General features: G+C 39.8%; 1 protein-coding gene across 1 annotated transcript in view; it reads left to right on the forward strand.

The window, feature by feature from the left end:
• Nucleotides 1–12887: 12887 nt before the first annotated feature.
• The window catches only part of TMTC4 (transmembrane O-mannosyltransferase targeting cadherins 4), a gene marked incomplete at both ends in the record, with an annotated part of 53063 nt that continues 42788 nt past the window's right edge, over nucleotides 12888–23162 (forward strand). Inside the window, 3 exons of the mRNA XM_080350221.1 lie at nucleotides 12888–13049; nucleotides 17889–18004; nucleotides 20128–20344. Coding sequence (XP_080206347.1) covers nucleotides 12888–13049; nucleotides 17889–18004; nucleotides 20128–20344 — 495 coding nt within the window. The remainder of the gene's footprint in view (nucleotides 13050–17888; nucleotides 18005–20127; nucleotides 20345–23162) is intronic.

A 23162-nucleotide genomic window follows, 5' to 3' on the forward strand; every position in this document is an offset into this window, starting at 1 on the left:
AAGAACTATTCAAGTACACTTTATAGGGTAGTTTGTTTATTTAGGTAGTTAAATTATCTAAGCCAAAGGTTAAAAAATCTAGTTTCAGGGAAGAAGACAACAATCAAGTCTTGATAATTCCACAAATTCTCTAAAATACAAAATATTTTTGCACAAACAGAACAACAACCAAGTGGTTTGCACACTGAACTTAGTCCAGCTTGGTCTGTCTCACCGAAATTTTTAACATGAAAATTAGAGACAGGCTGGTGGAAATGTTAAACATTGCCAAATGAAATACATTCACCCAAGCCCTTACTTCTGGTTTTCTAACATGTTGAAGGTGAGAGAAATGAGTGTACAAAGAGCAACTTACCTAGCATCAGCATATTGTGGCTGAGAACTTTTTCCAAAATAAGCCATCCCACAATTTCAATATAGTAAGGAAAACAGAAAAAGAAGGAGTGATACTACAGCCACCAATGGTACAATGCCATAGATGTGGCAACATGCAGAAAAGACCTTTTCTGTGAGGAACATATCTTTTGAATTAGACAAATGGCTTAATGTGAGATATCAAGATATCTTCAAGAACAAAACAAACCAAAACAAAGGTGACCTAGAGGTGTGTTATTTGCATGGGATTCAGATAAAGTGTTTTGGTTTTGTGATGGGAATTCACAATAGCCTAACAAGGTTAGTCTCATTAATCTCTTCTTGTAGCCAGTGGAGCCACACAGGGGAATTTAGATTAAGAAGCAAGTTAGCCATTGGGAAATCCTTCACACTTCCCCACATGTTCCTTTTTCTTTCCTCGTTAGACAATCAAGACCATGAGCAGGAAGGGGTAATGTCACACTGATAAAAATGACAGTGAAACTAGGGAGTTTATCACTAATCTTTCATCTTTGAGATGGATGCAATGTTATGTGAATGTAGCAAACGTGAATGGTGCCAGACTCAGTGCTCAGGAAGCTGAAATCCCCTTTCCAAAACTATGGAGTATACAACAGCATGGAATGCTGCTGGTTTGACTATATCAGTGCCTTTTGACCCTACACAATCTTAACAAATCCTTTTCTATCTACCTCTCAGAAGCCTACAGCCTTTTAAAAATTATTCTAGAAACTATTTTTCAAAGTTGTTCGATTTTTTTATTTCTAAGATGGATAAACACTTAAATCAAATCTTATAATGTACGAACCTGCCTTACCTTGCTACTTAAAGGATTTGATACAGATTATGATGCATCATTTCAGAATGAGATTTGGAGAACCTGAACATAAACTAGTGGTTCCTGAAGGATATATAAAATAACTGGCATGAGCACAAGTGAATTGCACAAAAAAAATGTTTGTTATTATTGCAGTCAACACCTATTAGTTTTTTGCCACATATTTGGGGGATCATAACTGCATGAAAGCAAATGTTTAAAAATTCATGTTATGGAACTTTCTGGGACAATATAATTAGAATTATTGCCTTGGGTCTTAATCTTTTTCTCCTTATCTTCTACTTTTCCCCTTCTCTCTCATTCTGCTAAATAGAGGTGATATAAATCTTATTCATATTTCAGTATACCATTTGTTGACTTCTGCCCAGTATTTCAGCCAATGTGAAATGCTAATAAAACACACAAAGGAAATAATATATGTTCAAATAGATTTTCAGAATATAGAGTTCCAGTATCTACTGCTCCAGAATTTAGGAGTAGTAATACAGCTAAACCTGTCTTATCATTTTGCATCAAACAGTTTTATTGTTCTTATATTAGGCTCTTTATCTGTGTTTCTTTCTGTTGTTAGTGAGCACCATGATAATCTTGTAAGAACAGAAAACTTCTCCTTTTGGATTAATTTGCTCCTTCAGAAATATTTGTTCATCAAAGCTACACAAGCATATTTTCTGTATGTCTCTATAGTGTTGTACCAAGAGGTAATTTGGCCAAGTGAGTACAGGATTGCACCCTTGCAACACACCAGGCTGTTGGCATTTGAGGTCAGGGACATAGCATTACCAAGGCTTGATCCTGTGTAACACAGTAAACTTGCTCAGAGGCAGCTGATATCTCAAAAATGGTTTCCAAATGGTTTGAATTTGGAAAAGGAAGCCTTAGGAGATAATGTGAATGTCTGTAGATACCAGCTAAGGCTACAGTTCTGCCTGGTTCTGGTCTTCCTCACCAAAGTATTGATCTGCTTTTATACAACTACTGGCACTGAAGTTAACACACCCAAGTTAACACACTTGGCATTTTTCAGAACTGGGTTCTTCAGTGGATACTGAAAAAACATATAAATGCTCAAAATGCATGTGAGTGGTCAAAGGTTCTTTAAAGCCACAGATATCTTTCTTAAAAATAGCCAGTGCCTGGACTATGGTAGATCATCTCCTAGCATGCATGTCACTGCATCTGTGGAAGATTTTCTTGAAGTTTCTCCCTCATTTGGAAGGGATTAAATACAAAAGAAGGTAGAGTGAAAACGTCCTTCCACCAAGATGCTGTCAAGAAATCTCTTATGCTTCTGGAATCTGCCTGAAGGTTTCTACAGAAAGTTTAAAGAGACAAACTTGCTGTAAGCTGTCCATATATTTGCCTCAGGGAGTGGGAATGGAGTGCATTGTTAATATTTTTACTTTCAGCTTGCAGACTGGATCCATTTCTTCTTTTTGTCTTTTTTTGACATTAATTAACCTTTTTTTTCTTCTTTTTTAATGTGCTAAAAAAATATACGTGAGAACAAAAGCAGTAAGCTTTTTCTTTCTTTTTCTTTGTCAGTAAATCAAACTGAATAATTGCAAGAGATGCTTATTATTAGGCAGGTCTTGATCTGTGATGCACTGAGCCGTCTATCTTTTGCTGCAGTTAATAAGAACAACCTGCTATGACTAAACCAACATATGATCCTGTGGGGCATCAACTCTTTCGCAGCCACTGCCTGCATACACGTTGCTGCTCTGACATACCCTGGGGTAGATGCAAGCAAGTTCACCCTTCAGTGAAGTTCTTTCTCCCTTTATTATCCTGGTACAGAATCTATCATAGCCCAACAATTCCACAATTGATTTGCTGGCAGCTGAGCCCTGGGGCTTGGAATGTAAATAAGACTCAGAATGAAAGTGATGTGCATTGCAGCAGCCGACACTGAGTGCAGGTACTTCATCAATTGACCTGATTTCTGGAAAATCCACTTGCAACCTTGAAACTTGCTTGCAGTTACAGTCTTTGCCATAAAATATTAGTCTCCATGGTAATGAGAAGTGTTTTCCTAACTTGTTTAGGGGGAAAAAAAAAAAAAAAGTGAGGAGATGACAATATCTTTGAGAAAATGAAATTTTCAGTATCATTTCACAGTTGGACAGCTTCCTGCAGACTTGTCAACAGATTAGTAGCATTCTGCCCATTTTATACATGGAAAAACTGAGTAATTAATAGCCCTCAGGCCTTGTTTGCAAAAAGGAGATTTAATGAGCTCTGTAGCAGTATCAGAACAGAAGAGGACATAAATAGTTTGCCTGTGTCCATGCAAAAAAAACCCACCACCAATGGAAGGATGGCTCTGCCTTCTATTTACAGAATCTACTAAATAGAATTAAACAAAAGCTGTTCTACTCATTTAAATGTTGCAAAATTGTGGGGCACAAATTATCTGTTTGGAGTAAGAATTCTGTTTTTTCTATATTTTTCTATAGTATCTATCACAAAGAGATGCTGACCCGTGGGCTCTAGCTTACCAGAAAAATGGAAAAAAAAAGAGAACAGCCTAAGTAGGTAACAGAAGAATAAGAAAAATGTGGCAGGTTCTGTACAAAGTCAGGTGCTCAACAGACAAAATATTATTCAGACTGGCTTATGAATAAGAGGCTGGTTTAGGACCCACAAGAATTGGTTTCTAAAGCTGGTTGTGAAATCTTTCTGAATAATTTCCTCACAGGAAACAGTCAAATTCATGGACAAAAATCTTCAAGGCTAGGAACCACAGAACTAAAGTCAGGGTGGGGAGAGAGAACCATCTTTTTTCTCCCTAGTTAGAGAATCAAAGAGAACCACAGCATTCAGACAATGGCAGCCCGCCCAGGGAGTCCCTATCAACTCTATTTTCCGAGTGGACAAAAACTCTTCCAGGAAAAAAATGGTCATCTGAAAAACTCAGCCTTGTTTCTCCTGAGATGGAGTTCTCTTGGGTGGGCAGGAGAAGAAGAGGGCAGTTTGTGTCCTATGGAAAAGCTGGGGTTTTACCTTTCCCCTGTCAGCTCAGCAGAAGGTTTTTCAACACCTCAGAATTCCTCATAGTAAGAAAAACACCATGTTATAATCAGCTCTGTTGGATTCTGTTTCTTGTTCTTGCCACTGAATTGCTGTGCAATCATGGATAAGCAACTTTATCTCATTATTCCTCAGGTTTTCCACCCCTAAAGCGAGATGCTTTCCTTTGCCAAGCACTCTAGATTTAAAAAAGATAAACTATTCCTTCTTAAATTTCTTATGCAGCCATAATTACTCCTGAGCAAGAAGGGAAAGAAAAATGTTATTTACAAATCACGGCTGGAAATTATCTAAAAGCAGCCACTCTAGCTACATTCCACAGTAACTCATACGTCTTAAGTTTCTTAGTGGCTTCTTGGGTAGACATTAAAATGCAAGCACCAGTGTACAATCTCATGCTTACAGCCACACCTGTCTATGAAACAAAATTATTTTAGAAAGAATAACAACTTTATGTCACAAATACCTGTACCAAAAAAAGTTTAGAATAATTCTTGGATTTTATGGCAGTGTTACTGTCTGATGTCCTGGTCTGCAGTCTGACATTGTCTAATGGCTGCCTGTCTGATCATGCTGCTCACCAGCTTTGCCTCAAACATTCATGCAGTTTTTTGATCTTTCAATACAGATTTTGATTTATGAGTTATAAACTGTGTTCATATGACTCATGCACTATTAGCTTCTCCCTTTTTTCATTATATTATAGAGTGTTTCATTGCATGTATTTCCCCAGAGTTCTCTTATCACTTTAAGGGTTAGCTTCAAAGATCCTTTTTTCCCTCCTACTTTTCAAATATAGGTCTTGGTCATGGTGTTCTTTACATTTGGATGAACTTCAGGATTTCATGGAACCCATTGTTAAGTAAGTAGGTCTGTGAAAATGGAATAAAAGACAAGGTTAGACACGTAGCTGAAAACATAAAAATAGCTGGAGAGGGAACCTTTATAGAGAAAAAGCTACAGGCTCCAATTCATTGTTTCTAGTACCTCACATCATCATTTTATATTACTCAGAACAAAATTACATCATCTAACTGACTTACCACATTCAGCACTTATATTTCACTTAGACAAATGACTATGTGATTACAAAATGAAAGTTCAGCTTGTTAACATTACGTAATACAAGGAAAGGCAAATATTTTTTCTGGTTCTATGACCATGGTTGCAAATGCTTTTCAAGAGAAGCTACTTTAGATGCTGTTGGGTTTTCCAGTAGAATATAACTTCCCTAATCTTCTAACGTATTGTGCAATACAATCTTATATAGTGTACAATAAAGTTGCAATCAACTAACCCTTAAGACAGCAGTCTTTAAAAGTGCCTATTTATATTTGTATTTGTATGTGTGTGTGTGTAGACAAAAGACTTTTAAATTGGAGGACAAAAGTAATGAATCACAAGTTGATTCTGACAGCAGAGATGCTTGCGCAGCCTTTTGATTAGGACAATACAATTTAAAACTTGGAAATACTCTTAAATCATGTAATGTTAGCACATGCAATCATTCTGACATGTAGTCTCCAATCTTTTCCTCATACAGCTTGAAATAATTTTAGGAAAGAAATTTGAGTACCTTTGAAAATTATTTAAGAGTCCCATTTTCCATTTAAACTTCCTTTTCTATCTTCTGCTTCTTTGTGTGAAGCACAGATAGTTATTTTCATTTCAGTGTCTGGCAAAGAAGAGGTGGAGGGAAAAAACTAATCACAGTTAAAACTTCGTATTTTCTCTAATGTAACAAAAGATAGGCACTTGCACAGAGTGAAGTAATTCAGGTTTAATGCTGAACTTTTAATGAGTTGGCATAACTACACTGGTACTTTCCCTGAAAGGCTTAGGTTGATTATTGATAAATGGTTCTTTATTTTTCCTATAGAAGCTACAGTGTATCTTATACTATGTCTAAAGAACTGTAGTGCAGAGTAGTGACGAGGATTCTTACGGTTCAACAACAGTAGAATCTTTGTTATTCACAAGTGTCTGACCTGCTACAACATTTTATATTGACAAGAACACACGTCACAACCACCTGTATAGCAGAGCATAACTCTCACTTCCAGAATTAACTACTATTTTTAAAAGATATTTGCTAGCTACCTATCTGGGGGAAGGAGAGTGTGTGATTAAATGTATACTTTAACATAACTTAATACTGTGAGCCATAATCCTTCAAATCTACCCCAAACATTATACGGAGCAATAAGCCCTCAACGGATCTGCTCGTTCTCAACCAGTGAGCCAGGATATGTCTACAGCAGCAGGGCTGAAGGATCCAACACTTGACTGGAAGCCTGAATTCTAAAGAAAATTATATTTGTGGGGTCTGCCTGTCAATCCTCTTCTAATAACTTCCATTGCACTTAATCCAGAGTTATCAAAGTACAGGGGCCTCAAGCATGTTCAGTTGCTCCACGTTTCATAAAAATCATAATGGGTGTATAAATCACAGCAACCCTACAGACACTTTTAGGGAGTAATCCAGCTCTCATCCATTCCATGTGGTGGTGACTGGCCAGAGGAGAAGTCTGGGCAGGCCGTTCTCCAGGGAACACGCTCATAACTATGATTATATTCTGCTCATAGCAGAATAAAGTGACTCTGGAACAGCTGGCGAGCCAAAAAGTGAAGTGAGGAATATAGAGGGATCTTAATGAAGGTAACTTGCATGGGTCATAGGGAGGGACTGCAGTTACTAAAGCAAGGAGGTGTAGGAATGAGAAACAAACAAACAAAAAAACCCAGAAAACAAGGCTCCATCAATTCTACTTCTCTTGTAACAATCTTGTATAACTTCTGTTTCATTTGTATTTTGTTTTTATGATTTATAGTTTATAAAGATGGCAACTGCAACAAGCATATGAGTTTGCCTGTGTCTCCATACATACATCTGTACATATAGACACACATGTATAAAACACGACATACAAAACAAGCTACCTAAGACTTTCTGCTACTTAAAATGCCTTATAGCAGAATAAATACTCGGGACACAAGAAAGCGACTGCCAGAGTACTACTTACAATGGTGGTGCAAATAAGCGTATTATATATGCAAACATTTGCATATATAACGCTTGTGCACGCCTCAATCATGCAAGTAGTGACCAGCTGATTACCTAAAGTTATGAGCAGCTGTGGTCAGTGGCTACACCCACATTTATAATGGCAAAATCCAGGCCATCGGAAAAAGCAACTGTTTCAAAAACGACTACAGTGAAGACTGATAGCCTTTTCAGGCTTCTGAAACATTTTGGTTGGATCCCTCATTACCATACTCCCTGACATTTTATTCTCTTGTCTGCAAAGTCACTGCACTACTCGCAGATGCTGATCCCTTGAAATATGATGTCTTTTTGCACGCTCCTTTCTTACAAAAGAAAGATTGGCCTTTTGTGTGGATCTGCAATGGCAGGCTGCTAAAAATAAGGATGCAATAGCCACTTAGGTAGATCAATTTAACATGATTTGAAAACTACAGAACAGGCAGATATCCACTTCATACACATACCATCCCCAAAATTGCAGATTAATAAAAAAAAATACTGTTGTATTTAGGAACTGTTTTAAATTGAAGTGCTAATATAACCCTCCAAAGAAGCAGACTGGAGATAAATTATGCAACTGTAGCTCATTTGAATCATATTTGAGGGAACAAGGGAACTCTCCAGAACAGGTATTTGCTCTGCAGTTCTTCACACTAATTAAAACAGAACAGAAGGTCATTGTAAAAGCTGCTATACTATAAAATGCAAAATAATAAAACCCTAAGAAATAGGCTTATTTTAAAATAGAAAATAAAAGGAATGAGGGACTTGTGTATGTGTTGTGTAGTTCATGAGGAAATGTTAATCATTATAGTTGTATTGACACAAGTGGTGATGAGGTGATTTATAGCAGCTGTGCATCTGGCTGTGGGGATATATATATATTTGACCAGAACTGATGATATCAGCAGACTTCCACTGAACAAATGAAATTCCAGTTATAAAACATAGATCAAGGATGTGCAGATGTGTAAAAAATGTCAGCAGAGGACCTACTAAGACAAGTATCTGATGTGAACAGGCCATTAATAGAAATAAACACATCAGCAAATGTGATAAAGTCAAACTCTCTGCAGAACAAAATGTAACTTAGAGATGTGAATGTGATTCAACTGGTTTAAGTCTGGCAATTGGCATAGTTAGTCCGGTGAGGCAAATCTCAACCTTGATTCACAGAACCTTACATATATTTACATATGCTTAAATAAAATTCTTACATATGTGCAAATTTAAGCTTGAGCTGAAACTTCATTTACTTCATTGGAATTTATAGAAGACAGAGGATTGATTACATAATAGGCTGCTTTTCCTAACTAGGGATTTTTTTTCTGTAAATTGAGCCCCTGATCTGAGTTGGGATCCTTCCATTAGTAAACACAAATTATTTAAAATATCTATAAATATTGTGATCTCAGGAAGACTGTTGGATTTGGAAAGATCAGAAAGATAGCTGACAAGGATTTGACTTCATAACACATATTAGGGGTAGTTTGGGGGGTGTAAGTTGAAACAGTAAGGAAATGTGATAGTCATCAACCAGTACTTCCTCATCATTAATTAATGTGGCAAACCAGCCATTTTTAAGAAGTGATACAAATCTCAACGCTTTGGATTTTAGGAGCAGAAAACCTAGAAAGCATGCTGTTACAGATTATCTCACGTTTTATCATGCATTTGTGAGGCAGTCTGACCAAAAAGTCAAAAAGACATGTTTCACATCTGCCATTTCATGAATACAAGGCACAATTTACTGCTTTGCATGTCACGGTCTTTATGTATTTATTTTAGCTCTCATAACAAAGGGACCAGAAGTTTCTGATCGGTGAACAGACCTTTACGTGTTTGGTGACAGCTGGTCACCAGCCTTCTACCACTTCCCAATCCAGAATCACCTCAGATGCTCTGTGGTAGCTGTTGAACAGTCTCAAGTTACAAGACTACCACCTTAAAAGCAGGAGCTTCACATATACTTGAATAATATACCAGCCTGGAAATTGTGCTGGTTCAGCTGCTGCCTCACAAGCAGCTGAGCTGCCCACGTCCTAGCAGCAGATGTTTCAAAGCAGGTGTCAAGCAGACAATTACAGGTGGCCACCAGTAAAGCTCTCCCAAAGTAGCATTTCCACTGGAGAGTTAAAGCCTCAAGGGAGCTATAAAATAACCTTGTTAATTTGACACTTGATAATGCAAACATCTTCAAAAAATCCCACTCCAAATTATATGTCTCTGCCTGGCCCACAGCCAGTATTTCTCATCCAATTTCAGTATATCAAGACTTTATTGTTTTTAGGGAAGCTTCTGCCGAACATTTGGTGGTACAGTTCAGCATTTAATCACACTTTCTTACAAGAAAACCGCAACGATGAAGCGCACGAATAAAGTACGCTTGATAGAGCCTTTTTATTCCTTCCTTATGGTATGGGTTCTGCAAAAGCCCGGCAGGACCAGGACCTCAGAAGAAAGACAAGAGCGGGTATCAGGAAGGCGCTCTGCTGAGGTGCCCGAGAGCTCACCCCGCCAGGCAGCCCGCGGCGCCCACAGCGCCCACTCAAGGCAGCGAGCAACCCCCCCGCCTTTGTAACATGTTTTCTTCGAGGGGATTCTCGGTTCGCGTAAGCCCGTCGCGGCGGGAGCCTCGCTGCTGAGGGCGGAGCGGGGGCTCGGAGCACGGGCTCGCTCGCTGCCCGCCGCCCCGGCTCACCCGCCGTTAACGGTCAAGCCAACGGTCGCGGCGGCGCGAGAGGGCAGGGCGAGCCGACCCCGACCCCGCCCCTCTCCCCCCGCGGCCGGCCAGGTGCGCGGGACAACGGCCGCCTCGCAGGGGCAGCGCCCACCCGCCGGCGGGCGGGAGCACCCTGGGAACGGGGTGCAGGCGGGACCCAGCTTTGTGCGAGGCGTCGGGGCCCTGACCTGGGGGTGGAGGGGCACGACTCGCACCAGCCCCACTGCTAGCGCAAGTGATCTTCTCGCTCCGCTTCCTCGGCCCGGCCTGCCGCGCGTCACCGCCACCACCACCAATGGGCGCGCGGAGCTGCCCCGGGTGGGCGGGGAGAAGGAGGGGTGGGACGGCGAGCAGCCAATGAGCTCTGAGAATGTTTCTCGGAGGCGAAGCCGCCGTGGCCCTTCCCCCGTCGGCCGCTTGGCTGGGCGCTCGCCGGGCGGGAGAGTTTCGCACCCGGGTGGGAGATGCCGCACGGGCTCCTTCTCCTCACAGGTGACGCTGGGCAGGGCTGCGCCGGGCGCAGTGGGGACTTGCCCTGGCCCCGTTCGCTGCCGGGAGCGCTGACGGAACCGGCCCGGACGGACCGGGGGGAGCGGGCGGGACTGAGGGACGGGACGGGGCGTGATGCCCTACTCGGCGGGGCCGGCGCTGCCGCCAAGACAAAAGAGGAGCCGCGAGTGGGGCAGGGCCGCTGCGAAACTCCTGGTGGGGCTCGCTTTGCCCGCCCCGCAGCCTCGTCCCTGCCTCCCTCCCTCCTTCCCTCTCTGCCCGCCCGCCGCTGCCCTGCCGGGCGGGCTTCTTCCCCGGAACCGGGCGTGCGGGACGCCCTCAAGTTTGCGGCGCTCCGCGCACAGTCCTTGTGACCCTTGGTGCTCGCCGCGGGGTCGGACATGGGGACGGGGACAAGCCTCCCCGTGGCGCCGGTTCTCTCCGGCGGGACCCATGGCGCCGGAGCCGTGCCCCCCACACCCCCGCCCCGGGGGTGTCCGCAGGGGGTCGGCCGGGGGCGGGGGTGCTCTCCGAGGGGTCGTCTCGGGCTCTTCTGTCCCTGGGGAGGGCGGTGGCGGTGAGGTGGCGCCCTGCCTGCCGCCGCTTGGCACCGTGTCAGCCGCTCGGCACCGGGAGAGCCCTTGGGGCCGCCACTCGGGGGGGTCGCGGACCGTCGTGGGTGCTCGGACCGGCTCGGTGGTTAACGCGATGCCCGGGTAAGGGACCCCCCACCGGCCTGGCCTGCTCTCCAGCACCGCAAGGGAAGGGCTGCCGGCAGATGCATATCAGAAATACAACAAGCGTAATGGGAGAAACTTTCTGGGCAAAAAGAATTTTGAATAGCGGGCACTGATGCTGTATCTGGGCTGTTACGAGCAATGCAATACACTTCTATCTGACTAACAGCCTTGCTTTTAGTTTTTGGTTTTGTCAAACTAAAAGCACAAAAGTGAGTTGCTTTGGAAAAAAGGTTTTGCTCTTCAAGTGGCTGATCTGCTTCGCTCTCCTAAGGAGCATCATTCTGAGGTTGCACAGCTCGATGTTACCGACTTTATCTGAATTTGGGAGCACTGTTATATAATCCCCAAAAAGAGAAGGGGCACTGGTGTGACAGGGAGTGCTGTCTGTCCGTGTGCATGTGTGTGTACAGAGATAGGGAATATGTGGAGACTGGAATTCAGCATTGCAAACAGAGAGCTACAAAGCAGTTGCCTTAGCAGCTCTGTTTAGCAGTCTGTTCAAGAAGCAGAACGACTGTAGCTTTTTCCTAGATTGTATGAAGACATTACACGCAATGATTTAAAAAGCCAATAAATAAGAAAGTGTGAAGCTGGGCATCTGTATGTGCCTATGATTCTTGGGGCTTACACATAAAAACTTTCTATTCTGCCCTGCTTTTACTATAGTTTTCCATTTGTAACCTTCTCCCCCTGCCTTTTATAGCACCACTTGATAAGAAGACCATTCAACAACACTGTCAGAGTACCACAGAGGCAGAGTAGCTCTCCAGGCAGGGGGCTGGCTTTGGAGCATCAGAAGAGACCCTTCCAAGTAAAGGTGGCTCATGGTTAAACCTCCAGCCTCAGTATCTCCACGCTGATCTATCACTCAGCGCTGCTGGGTTGTGTGGTCTTTTTCAACTCCCTCAACAACCTCATAAGCTCATGAATACAGGAGTGGAATTTAGCCTGTACTGTGCTTGTGGGGTGCAGAGTAATCTAGTGAACACCACTTGGGTCTTAGTTGTATGTATCTTTTCTCATTGTTTGAATTGTTGAGATTTCAGGCCTAGTCTGTTAACTGCTGTTTGTGTATGTTTACCTGTGATGTTTGTATGAAATCCCTGTGGGCTATGTGTAAGACTAGGTCCTTTAATCTGATTAACAGGAAAGAGCTGAGCTCTTTTTGCTATTGATATTTGTTTTTCACACTCAGAAGGAAATTCTAGTGCTCGTCACTCTCTTAAGAACTTTATATATGTGTCACAGTTCCTGTGATGTGCCTGTTATACTTGAAAAGAATAGTAAGAAAGAGAAAAACTGATTTGCTCAAGGTTTTAGAACTTACCTGTGCCAAAGCTTTAACTTAAAATCTAATTATTTTTTTTTTGCTTTATCTCTTTGCTCTGACCATGAGAAACTGTGCTGTTCTTCCACATCTGAAGTAAAAATTATGTTTAGATATGTTCCAGTAATTATGAAACACAGTGAGAGTGAATTAGTTAGGTTGCATGAAACTTCATTCTTGTCTCCCAAGCTGATTCTCCATTTTAAAATTCTTTTTTAAGTGAAATGCAACTACAACTGTGTATTTGTATGTATTTCTTTCAGATTTGCAACCAACATAATGCTGAAGCTCCCAACTTGGAACAAGCACTTCACAGAATGGCACAAACAGAACCTAATCTGGACCATGACATATCATGGTTGCTCCTTCCATCATACTGGGCTAAAATGGTTGTGGCGTTAATTTCCTTCCTCTGTTTTGCAAACAGCTATGATGGAGATTTTGTCTTTGATGATTCTGAAGCCATCATCAACAATAAGGTTTGTCTCTCTTCTTTCCCTCTATGTACTTTGACAGAAATGGTCATAGGACAAGAAATCATGAGAACATTTGATCTTAGTAGGCCCAAAATATTCATCCTAGTAAAGAGCCTCCTTCTGATATTATTTTTTTTTAACTTCACTGTTTTGTTTTATTGTTTGTTTTTTTTTTTTTTAAAGTAAGCCTTATTTAAGGTCAACAAACAAGCTGTACAGCAGTGTTCTACCGAAAAGCTAGAAGCATAAGCGTGCTTAACAAAATCTTATTCCTAAAGCTATTTTAATAACATGACTTGGGTTCTAATGCATAAACAAAAGAGTGAAAAAAATTAAACAGGTTTGGGTTTGTTTTTTTCTTCAGAATGTGTCCCCTTTCGTTCTTTTGCAAGTGAGGTGCTCTGCTTAACAAGTGTTGATGTCTGATCAAGGAGAAGGGAGCTCTTTTTGCCATGTCAAGTGGATTTTGTCTGCTTGTCATCTAGGAAAACATTATTTAGAGTTGCAGCAAATTTGGATGTGATGTTTAGTAACACTCATTCGCAGGATACCTGTACATCAAAACTGCCTATAGATCTAATTTTATGCTCATTTCCAAGTCAGTGAGAGTATGCAGTAGATGTTTCTAATACCCACTGATTTTAATAAGAGATGTTTTCATTATATTCTCAGGGTGACAGATGAATAAACTTACCTCTGGTTGCGAGGCACATAATGCATCACTAAGCGATTGTAGAGTGCAGGGGTTCTCAAGCTATGGTTTATGCTATGAAAATGTTAACAGAAGCAAGGAAAGCATCCTTTTCCTCTGTTACTTTCCCACTGATTATTTCTGTGACAAATGTATTTTTTTGAAATAGAGGCAGGCTATTGTGCTGTATTGTAAAATGGATCATACATGCAGTGAACAGTCCTTGAAATACTTAGAAATTAACATGTGACTCAAACTAGCTGAAATTCTTCTGACTTTGAGGAGCGGAGTGTCTGCACTTGCTTAGACACTTCATAGATTCACATGTAGAACTTAGTGAGCCTGTGCTCATGGGTGAGTCTTGGTGTTACTCAGCAGCTCTTACGCTCTTCTGGAAGGTACTTGTTAAATGTTTGGAAAGAGAATCACCCACATCTGTTGCTTCTGTTTTCCTGAAGCCATGGGGATACAGGGATGATAATCTAGAGACTCACACTGCTAGAAGAACACAACTCACTTTTTTTTGCATTGCACAAGATTTAGAGGCAACTTACCACAATGTGGCTTTTAGAATCCCACAGAATTAGTGTTTCCTTAGGCAAATTTATATTGGGTAAGTCATCATACCTTGAGTTATAAATATATGGGGGAAAATACAGCTGACAAATTGGAAATAAATCTCAAAGCTTCTAAGAGAATACTAGAAACAAATTAAGAACCTACAGTGATTTATTTGTTATTTTTTAAGAAGCATTATATTTTAAATTACACAGCTCCTGGCAATATTTCATTCTGCAAAGTTTTATTTGGGGTGCAATTATAATATTTTAACTTCCTGAAAGAACAAGCAAAAGACTTACATTGAAACAAGGCTTTTTTTTTTTTGCATATGTGCAATTTCTACACTTCTAATCTTTATACATTTCTTTTGGTTTTTACTTTCAAAATGCTTCAGCTTATCTATGCAACACAACAACCTACAACAGGATTATAGCTGTTGGCGATGCTAAGAAATTCAACCAACTGCTTAAATAGATTAATTTATACCTAGTCTGTATGTTTGAAAAACTGTGAGGCTTATTCTATTTTTTGCATCAAAATCCTCTATTATTCCCTAGAAATTAAATGAGATTTTGGTGACAGTATCATTTTTAACACAGGGGTTATATGAGTATATGGAAATACAAAATCCACAAGAAAAATGCAGAGACAATGAGTTTACCAGTTTAATCACTGTACTACTATTTTCTTGGGTGCCACACAGTGATCTTCTTGTTAATTTCCTAGCTCTCACCACCACCCCAATCTTTCAATTATTTTTTTTAGTGAAAGGTTAGTTGACCCCTATGCCTACCACATCATGGAACATTCTATTATTAGGTTTTATTTGGGTTCAAGGCTGTTTTCCAGATGCTTTCTTGTCATTTTTAGGAGCATTTTAACAGGTACACAGCAGTTACTTTTGTCTTTATTTACTGGCCTGGCAAGACAAACAATTGGATTAGGAGGAGCTTCAGACATAATGCATCATTTCCATAAACCTTTATACAGAAAAACTGACCTTTCTTCAAGTATTGAACTCTTCTGCCTGTAAACTGCTGCTAATCAAATATTTAGAGATTCTTTGGTATCTACTTTCAGTTCTTATAGAGAAAATCATACTTAACTTTTAAACAGCTGTGTCTCTCAGAGCAAACCATTCCTATTTTAGGGTAAGTTCACTGAGTGGGAAAATTAATGTAAATTACTTTCTCTCACAGAACTTGGATACAAAAGCAAGATACATGACTGAAGATTTCTAGGTCATATGGAAGTGTAATCTCATCACTAAGTAATTCCATGTATTCAGCTTTTCCTGCATTCTTCCTGTGGAAGACAAAAGAAGACTGATTCTACAGGAAAGGGAAATCTAGCCTTGCACATCTCAAATATATCTCCCATCTCAAGTTATTGAAGACCATCAGTGACACAGAAGGCATACTTTAAAAATTTTAATAGTAAAAAAAGTCTCTCATAGTACCTTTCTTTGGCAAATGTACATAAGGAGCTGTGCTGTTGGTTTGGAAAACAATCTGCAGAGTGTAAAGACTTCAATAGGTATTGGTGTACAACCCGGTCACAACTTGCCCCTGGAAAAGCAGGCCATATTGATTGATGTAGTGGGCTGCTGGCTGAGCACACTCCTGCTCTGAGAGTCAAATTGTGACCTTTAGGCTTTGTGTGTACCAGTGGGGAACAGAACAGGAATTTAAAATTGCAGTCCTGGGAGAAGACAGAAATTTGTAGCTATTGTTAGGCAGTAGAAACATCGGTGAGAGAGTGAAGGAACTTTGCACCTCTGTAATTCTTAAGCCCAATAGGATCCTCCGTGAGTCTGGATTTCTTAAGATTTTCCCTGAGAATACCTTAATTTACAGCTGCAATGTAGAACTTTCAAAGACTACAGTGTTAGCCCTTCTCTCTTTTCTGTGTATTGATTACTAAGCTATTAGAGAGTGCTTCACTTCATTTGACAGTGTGCTAGGATTTTTAGCCCACTTCTACTTGCTATTTTTTTTTTACCATGTTGCCTAATATTGGCCAAACTTGATCAAGTGATAGAAATAAATCTCATCCTTGATTTTTGGATAGATGGAAGTCAGAATATGTCAAGAGAAGAGCAAGGAAAACTGGATTGTTTTAAGTTCAGTTTAGAAGCAGGCAATGAGTGTGATCCAGACATTTGGCTGTACCTTGGGACTAGCAGTGGTATGTATACTCTCCTGCCGTGTTGGCAGGCCACCAGTGTCAGCTAAGGATGAGGTGGAAGGTACTGGAAACCAAAGGAGGTGCTCAAGATACTCTCAAGGTGCTCTCACCTGCAGAGGCAAGTGAGATGGTAGCAGCATTTGAGAGGAACTGGAGTTAGTAAACCAAAGGAATTGTGATGTGGGAATTTTGTAAGTATATTGAGATGTAGGAGTAGTAAGACAAAGGTCACCAGGCTTTGTGAGACCTTTCACGGTTTTACCAGCCTGGTTTGTCTGCTTAGTTGTGTTTGTATTGGCTTGTTAATCTGTTTTAGTTTGTGGGTCTCTTGAACAAATTCAGGGAAGAAAGCAAGGGTAGAGTAACCTGTGGTTGACTGCAGGTGTGATACTAGCACTCATATGAAAGCTATTCATCACTAGTACAGTTTTGTTCTTAGGTTCTGTCTTAAGTGTACTTAACCTGCACATTTGCTGTAGCATAAATTGATATTTAATTGCCCCAGGGAAGCAGGAGAAGAGGGCCAAGTAGAAGATGAACATGTTAGTTTGAGCTTCCCAGCATGTCCTCACAGAAGACTGAGCTGGATGTTACCAAGGTCAATTTCTTCAAAAAGGTGGCTTCCTTATTTTTTCCCCTCCCAAGCATATGTTTTCCATTCAATAGTCTAGGATGTCTGGATTTTTTCCATCAACATGGCTTAAAGATAAAAGGAAAGAGTAGACTTTTACTTTGCAGTGTTTTTTTAGTAGTCCCCTAGCCCACCACAGATTAAAATAATTAATTACTTTCTGTCTTCTGCTATTGATCTTTTAGAGCAGTATATAGAGATTTTGATTTTTTGTTTCATGTATTAACAATTTTTTTTAAAAAGCTATTTGAATAGTGTCCTATGTGAACTAAGGCTTCAAAAAGAGCTAATTGTTGTTTTCTGTCTTTGGTCTCTTTGCTTTCACGCTTTCATTAGTAGTTGTGCTACTGACATTGGTAGAAAAATAGTTGTTTGCAGCAGTTTGTAGTTGGCCTCCTTTCCAAGATAATCTAGACCTAACATCAAAGGCTTTTTACAAAACTATAAGGTAAAGGTTTTTTTTAATGTGTTTCATTTCTCAGCTATTAACCAGATTATCAACGGATGTGAATACTTACAGTTGTACGAAGTTTCATGTAGCTTTGCCTGCTTACAGAATCCAAGCATCCTGGCCTTTATGATGACAGGCATCCAAGATATGACCTTCATTGCAAACTTGGGTACCTTGTCAAATGTCAGTAGAGAGCCAACAAAACACCTGCTATGTCTATGTTAGTGTGAGTTTGTACTAGTTAGAACTTGTTTGTGTTTTAGCTGCTTCGAACAAAACAAAAATGTTAAGAATCTAATAATTTATCATGTTTTCTTTTAGGACCTCAGGGCAGAAACCCCACTTGGTGACCTGTGGCATCATGACTTTTGGGGTAGCAAACTCAGCAGCAATACCAGTCATAAATCATATCGACCACTAACTGTCCTAACTTTCAGGTGAGGCTTCCTTTTTACTCAAGGTCTGAATTTTTTTATCACATATTGACTCAATTGATTATAGGGAGGAGGCAACAGAAAAGGAGAGACAAAGTATCTGGAGTACAGTTGGATACCTTTCCTGAATATGATTTTCCTGTTCACTACCTTAATCTCCAATTGAGTTTTAATTTTCAAATTGTTTCTTTCCCAAAGTATACCTTATTTTGACATTCGGTATTTCAGCTACCTTATGGAGATTACATACGTTGGTACTAGGGGCAGTATGGTTCAGTATGTAGGTCACATCATCAAAGAACTAGGAGGTGTACGTTCCCTTCACTTAGCCATGCTGCCACTTATACTACTATTGTAGTTCCTCTTCTCTGCTTTCCTAGTGACCTGTCAAATGATTTTTTTTATAAATAGCACCAATCTACTGTGGCCTTTTGCCACTAGGTCACTGAATAGTCTTCCTACCTCTTCCCCCCTGATATTCTAACTTCGAGTGTTCCTGTCAGAATCCTACTGAGGTGTCTCGCTTGTATATATAACTTGCTGATTTTCTCAAATAACTAAAGGTTTATGAGGATTACTTCTGCAGATACTTAGCTCATGTTTTTTTGCACAAAAATTTGAGCTAGCAGTAGACCATGCAGGAATTTGGCACAGTAATGCCGAGAGTGTTTGAGGACTTGGTCTTAAGCTTCTTTAATTTCCCCATGCAACTCAGTGTTGTGGATGAGGAACTGGCACTGATTCTGCAGTTGTTTCCAGTCTAAGCCAGGAACTAGGCAATAGTGGAAGAAGTACCCCCACTCTTAGTCCTCATATTTAAGCAAAAACTTGGACTCTCGAATGCACTGTCAATGTTTTAAATACTTAGCACTGTGGCTTTCACTGTCTGTTGGGGTTTCTTCGCATTTTCTTCAAGGAAAATATGCAACTGAATAGAATGTGTCAGAGTCTTAAACCTATTAAAGCTTTCAGTGCATTACACAGCACATGCTTTCCTTTCTTCTCAAGGTCTCTGTGGTATATTCCATCTGTAGTAACATCTTGGTTAGTTTAAAGAGCAAAGTGGGATACAGTAATTACTATATCTGAAAATATAGATGAGCATGTGGAAATGGTCCATAAAACGCCATTTTCACAAGTAAGAAATTGGTTTTCTTAATTTCCCTGAGCTCTGACTTTTATGTGTATCACTTTTATAATAGGTTAGGCTTTTAAAATAGATTTCACTTAAGCCAGATGCAGGCTGACCAGATTAACTGTATAAAATTCCCTATTCAAACTAGGTTTCTGTGCATCTCACTTACTGATAGAAGTATACAGATGATAACAAGATGTTTCTGCCTTTTCTTCTCCCTCTCCGTTTTACCACAGAGTTCCTATCTTGAAAAGTGTTTTATATTGAGTTTTTACTTACATTTTGTTCTGGTTCCAATACTTGAATGAAACTTCTCTCTAACCAGTCTCACAAATTGTTACTAAGATGTGCTGACTTCCTTCTGGATTGATACTGGATTGTACCCAAATGGTTTCCATGTTGTCTATCCAAGTGCTAGGATTTTTTTCAGCTAGAATGTTAGTGGAAATCGTAGTCTCAGTGCATATTAGTTTCCTCACTGTGTGGATTTAATTAAAATTATTTCTTCAGGTTGTTTTGGGACATAGTTTCTCTTAAGCCCAAGGATATTCCCCCTGTAGGTTGGGTTGTTTATCCGTGGGACACTCCTGCTTTCCAACACTGAAATTATGTTGCTGATTAAGAGTCAGTTCTAACTAGCCACAGGTATGATGAAAATAATAGCATTAACATATGTCTTTGGAGAGGATAAATATTATGTTGAATGTGATATCCCATATGAATACCTTTGAGTAAAGATCAGGACATTGTTTCTAGGCTGCTGTAGTGGTTAAGTGCTGATGGCAATACCATGCATGCTGGGGCTTGCTGATATTTCTCAGCCTTTTTTTCTTTGTTTGTTTTTGGTTTGGTGTGTTTGTGTGGGTGGGTGGATTTTGTTTGGTTTTGTGTGTGTGTCTAATATCTTGCTATGGATTTGTTTAGGTTTTCTGGTTGCATATCTCAAACTACTGATGTAATTCCTAGCCTTAATATTTTTGTTTCTATATAGAATTAATTACCTTTTTGCTGGAGGCTTCTACCCAGTTGGTTTCCATGTCATCAATATAATACTGCATTGTACTATCTCAGTGCTGATGGTTGATGTGTTCTCGATTTTATTGGGTGGACTGCAATTCACTAATAAAGGAAGAAGGCTAAACCTGGCTCCAAAGACATCTCTTCTAGCTGCTTTGCTGTTTGCTGCACATCCAGTGCACACCGAGTGTGTAAGTACTGAAAATTAGCTCCAACGATTTATCTCGTAGAAGTTATCACCCACCTTGACTAATTAGTTCTGACATAGCCTTGTAGTCTACACATTGTTTTATATATTCATAACACTTCTCTTGGCACATGTCTTATGAGAAAAATCAAATATTATGGCTAGTACGTCCAAAAGCTTGTAATTCCACAGGGTTGGACCTTATTAGGGAAGATAAATTGAATCATTTAAGTACAATAACTGAAGAAGAATAGCCCTAACCTACAGAATTTCCCTAATTACTGGATTAAGAATTAATTACCAGAAACATTAGCTCATGAGCAGCCAAGGAGAATGGAAGATAAACTGAGTGCAAACGCATAACCAGTTTTTATTTTCACTTTCTTTGATAATTAAAAAAAAAAACAAACAAGGAGATGGAAAATTGGGGCGTGGCATTTTATGAACTCTGCATGTGATTGTGTTAGAATACTGCATCCAGTTTTGAACCCGTGCTACAAGGGGGACACTGGGAAAAATGCAGAGGGCTTAAAAGAGCCATGAAAATGATTAAAGGACTGGAAGTCATCCTTTGTGATGAGAGATCAAACTCTACTGGTTTATATTTTTAATATGAAGGAGAAGATTAAAGGATTTTTTTATCACAGTCTGTAATTATGTACATGGGGAACACAAATTTGATAGCAGTAGTCCCTTTAATAGTGCAGACAAAAGCATAACAGTGGTTGGAAGATGAAACTGTAAAGATGCAGAATAGAAACATGGCACATGCGTAGCAACCAATTAAAATACCTGACCAAAAGTCAAATTCCTTGTGTGGAAATTCTAGTGAAGAGGAGGTGGTTTTCTTAAAAAGCTCTTTTTCTCTCACAGCTAAGAAAATCGTATGGCCTTATGCTGGTGTGCTTGCTGTGTGTGGTCCATGATTGATTCATCTTTTAGTAATTAATAAATGAAATATAAAATAAATCACAATGCAGGAATCATTATTTTTCAGAGCTTGGAAGGACTGAGCTACTGAAACAGTACTAACTTAAAATTTGATCTTTGTACTAGTAATGAACTTTGGATCCTCACTGCATCTTACTCTATATACGTGGCAGTGATTTTTCATTTATTCGCAATATGCCATGGTTTGGGCTTTTTTTATTTGCTTTGCACATGATTGATGGGGAAGAGGTTATGGAAAGCTATACCTCTTAGGTGACTGGGGACGCTGCATGTATTAGAAACCTAGAGGTGGTGAAAAGTTATGTATTAGCAATTTGGCACCTTGACAGTGTGGCTAAAACATCCTGCCAATCATTCTCCGGTGTTTGCTTGCCTGCAGAATAGCACATTGTGCTAGTGTCAAAAGGGCCCCTGGTATTTGTTCTCCAAAACCAGTTCTAGATGTCAAAGTGAAAAGCAGAAAAAGTCTTCAGTGCTTTCTTTTGATGGTCTGATGTGTAAAGAGAAATCTTACTTGAGTCTTAACTTTGTAGTAGGCTTACTATTGACTCCTTTGTTAATATCCATAATTATATTCTTCATTCCATTTGACTCTAAAAATTTATTTAAATCAGCAAGCAAATGTTAATAAGACCCTTTGCATGTCAAATAAATAACAAATGACATGGTCTGCTTGCATGTGTGAGGTTTGAAGACTTGCATATGCTTTGGGCGAACACTGACAGAAGAGGAAGTAGCATTCTTGCATACCGTGTCTCTTCTAATCATTTACACAGTGAATAATAGATCTTGCAGCAGTGTAGCAGTCACGATACTGCTATGGTTCTAGCATGAGTGTGTGTCAGGCATCATCTCCTCAAAAAGCATTTCTCATGATTTTAAAGCTGTGAGTTTTAAGTATCATGACATTCTGGTTTTGAGATGAGATGACATATTTTGACATAAAATTGTGAAGAATCTGTCTGTTTGCTGCTTTGAATTTTGGTATATACAGCACAAAACAAACTGTCATGTAAAACCGATCTTGAAAAGTTTAATGCTTTCAGTACCTATGTAAGAAGAACATCTGTAATTATCATTTTTCTACCTACAAGTACTTGTGGTGTGGTTCTCTCTTCTAAAAATACTTACTCTTTGTAACACTTGAGTGATGAAGCACTAAATGAAACGTGGATATAAGAATATACCTAATACTTATTTAAAACTGTATTTTTTTTCGTTTACCTTGTTACCAAGGGCTATGGGCCTGATCCTGCATTTGAAATAACGTACTACTTGATTAATCTGAGGCCCTATATGTTATTAGCCCCTTAATCTCTTTATTGTAACAAGTTGGCATTTACTTTCAAAACTGTCTCAGTTCACCTTTACTTTTAGCTCATTAGCTGAGCACAGCTGCTGAAACAGAATAACACTTCATTATTATAACCTTTCAAAGCACCCCACAGCTATTGAGTTAATTCTTGTAATTCCTCTGTAAGATAGAAAAAGACACAGAGAAGTTAGGTGCGTGGCTTTGGATAAATCAGTAAGTTTTTCTCACCTGAATTTGGAAGTCCAACAGTTTCTCCTTTTATGATGCTCAAATGAAGATGAGGGTGAAGTGGGAGAGAATCTCTTCAGTCGTTTCAGTTCTACTCTCATACCTCTACACCTCTCTTTCTCTCTCTGATGTTTCCTAAGAGAGAGTCAGCAGGTGCCTTTAAACAAAATGAAGATACAATTTACCTTTTTATTTTCCTCTCTCTGTTCCACTCACAAAATAGGACAACTGGTATATTACACAAGAAGCAAAGCTTCTGCTTTTCTCTCTGAACCATCACCTCAAAAAGTGCATTAAAAAAAACCAAAACCCCAAACCTGTAGCTGTT

Source organism: Nesoenas mayeri, assembly GCF_963082525.1.
Source record: "Nesoenas mayeri genome assembly, chromosome: 1".
In the NCBI taxonomy this organism is placed as follows: Eukaryota; Metazoa; Chordata; class Aves; order Columbiformes; family Columbidae; genus Nesoenas; species Nesoenas mayeri.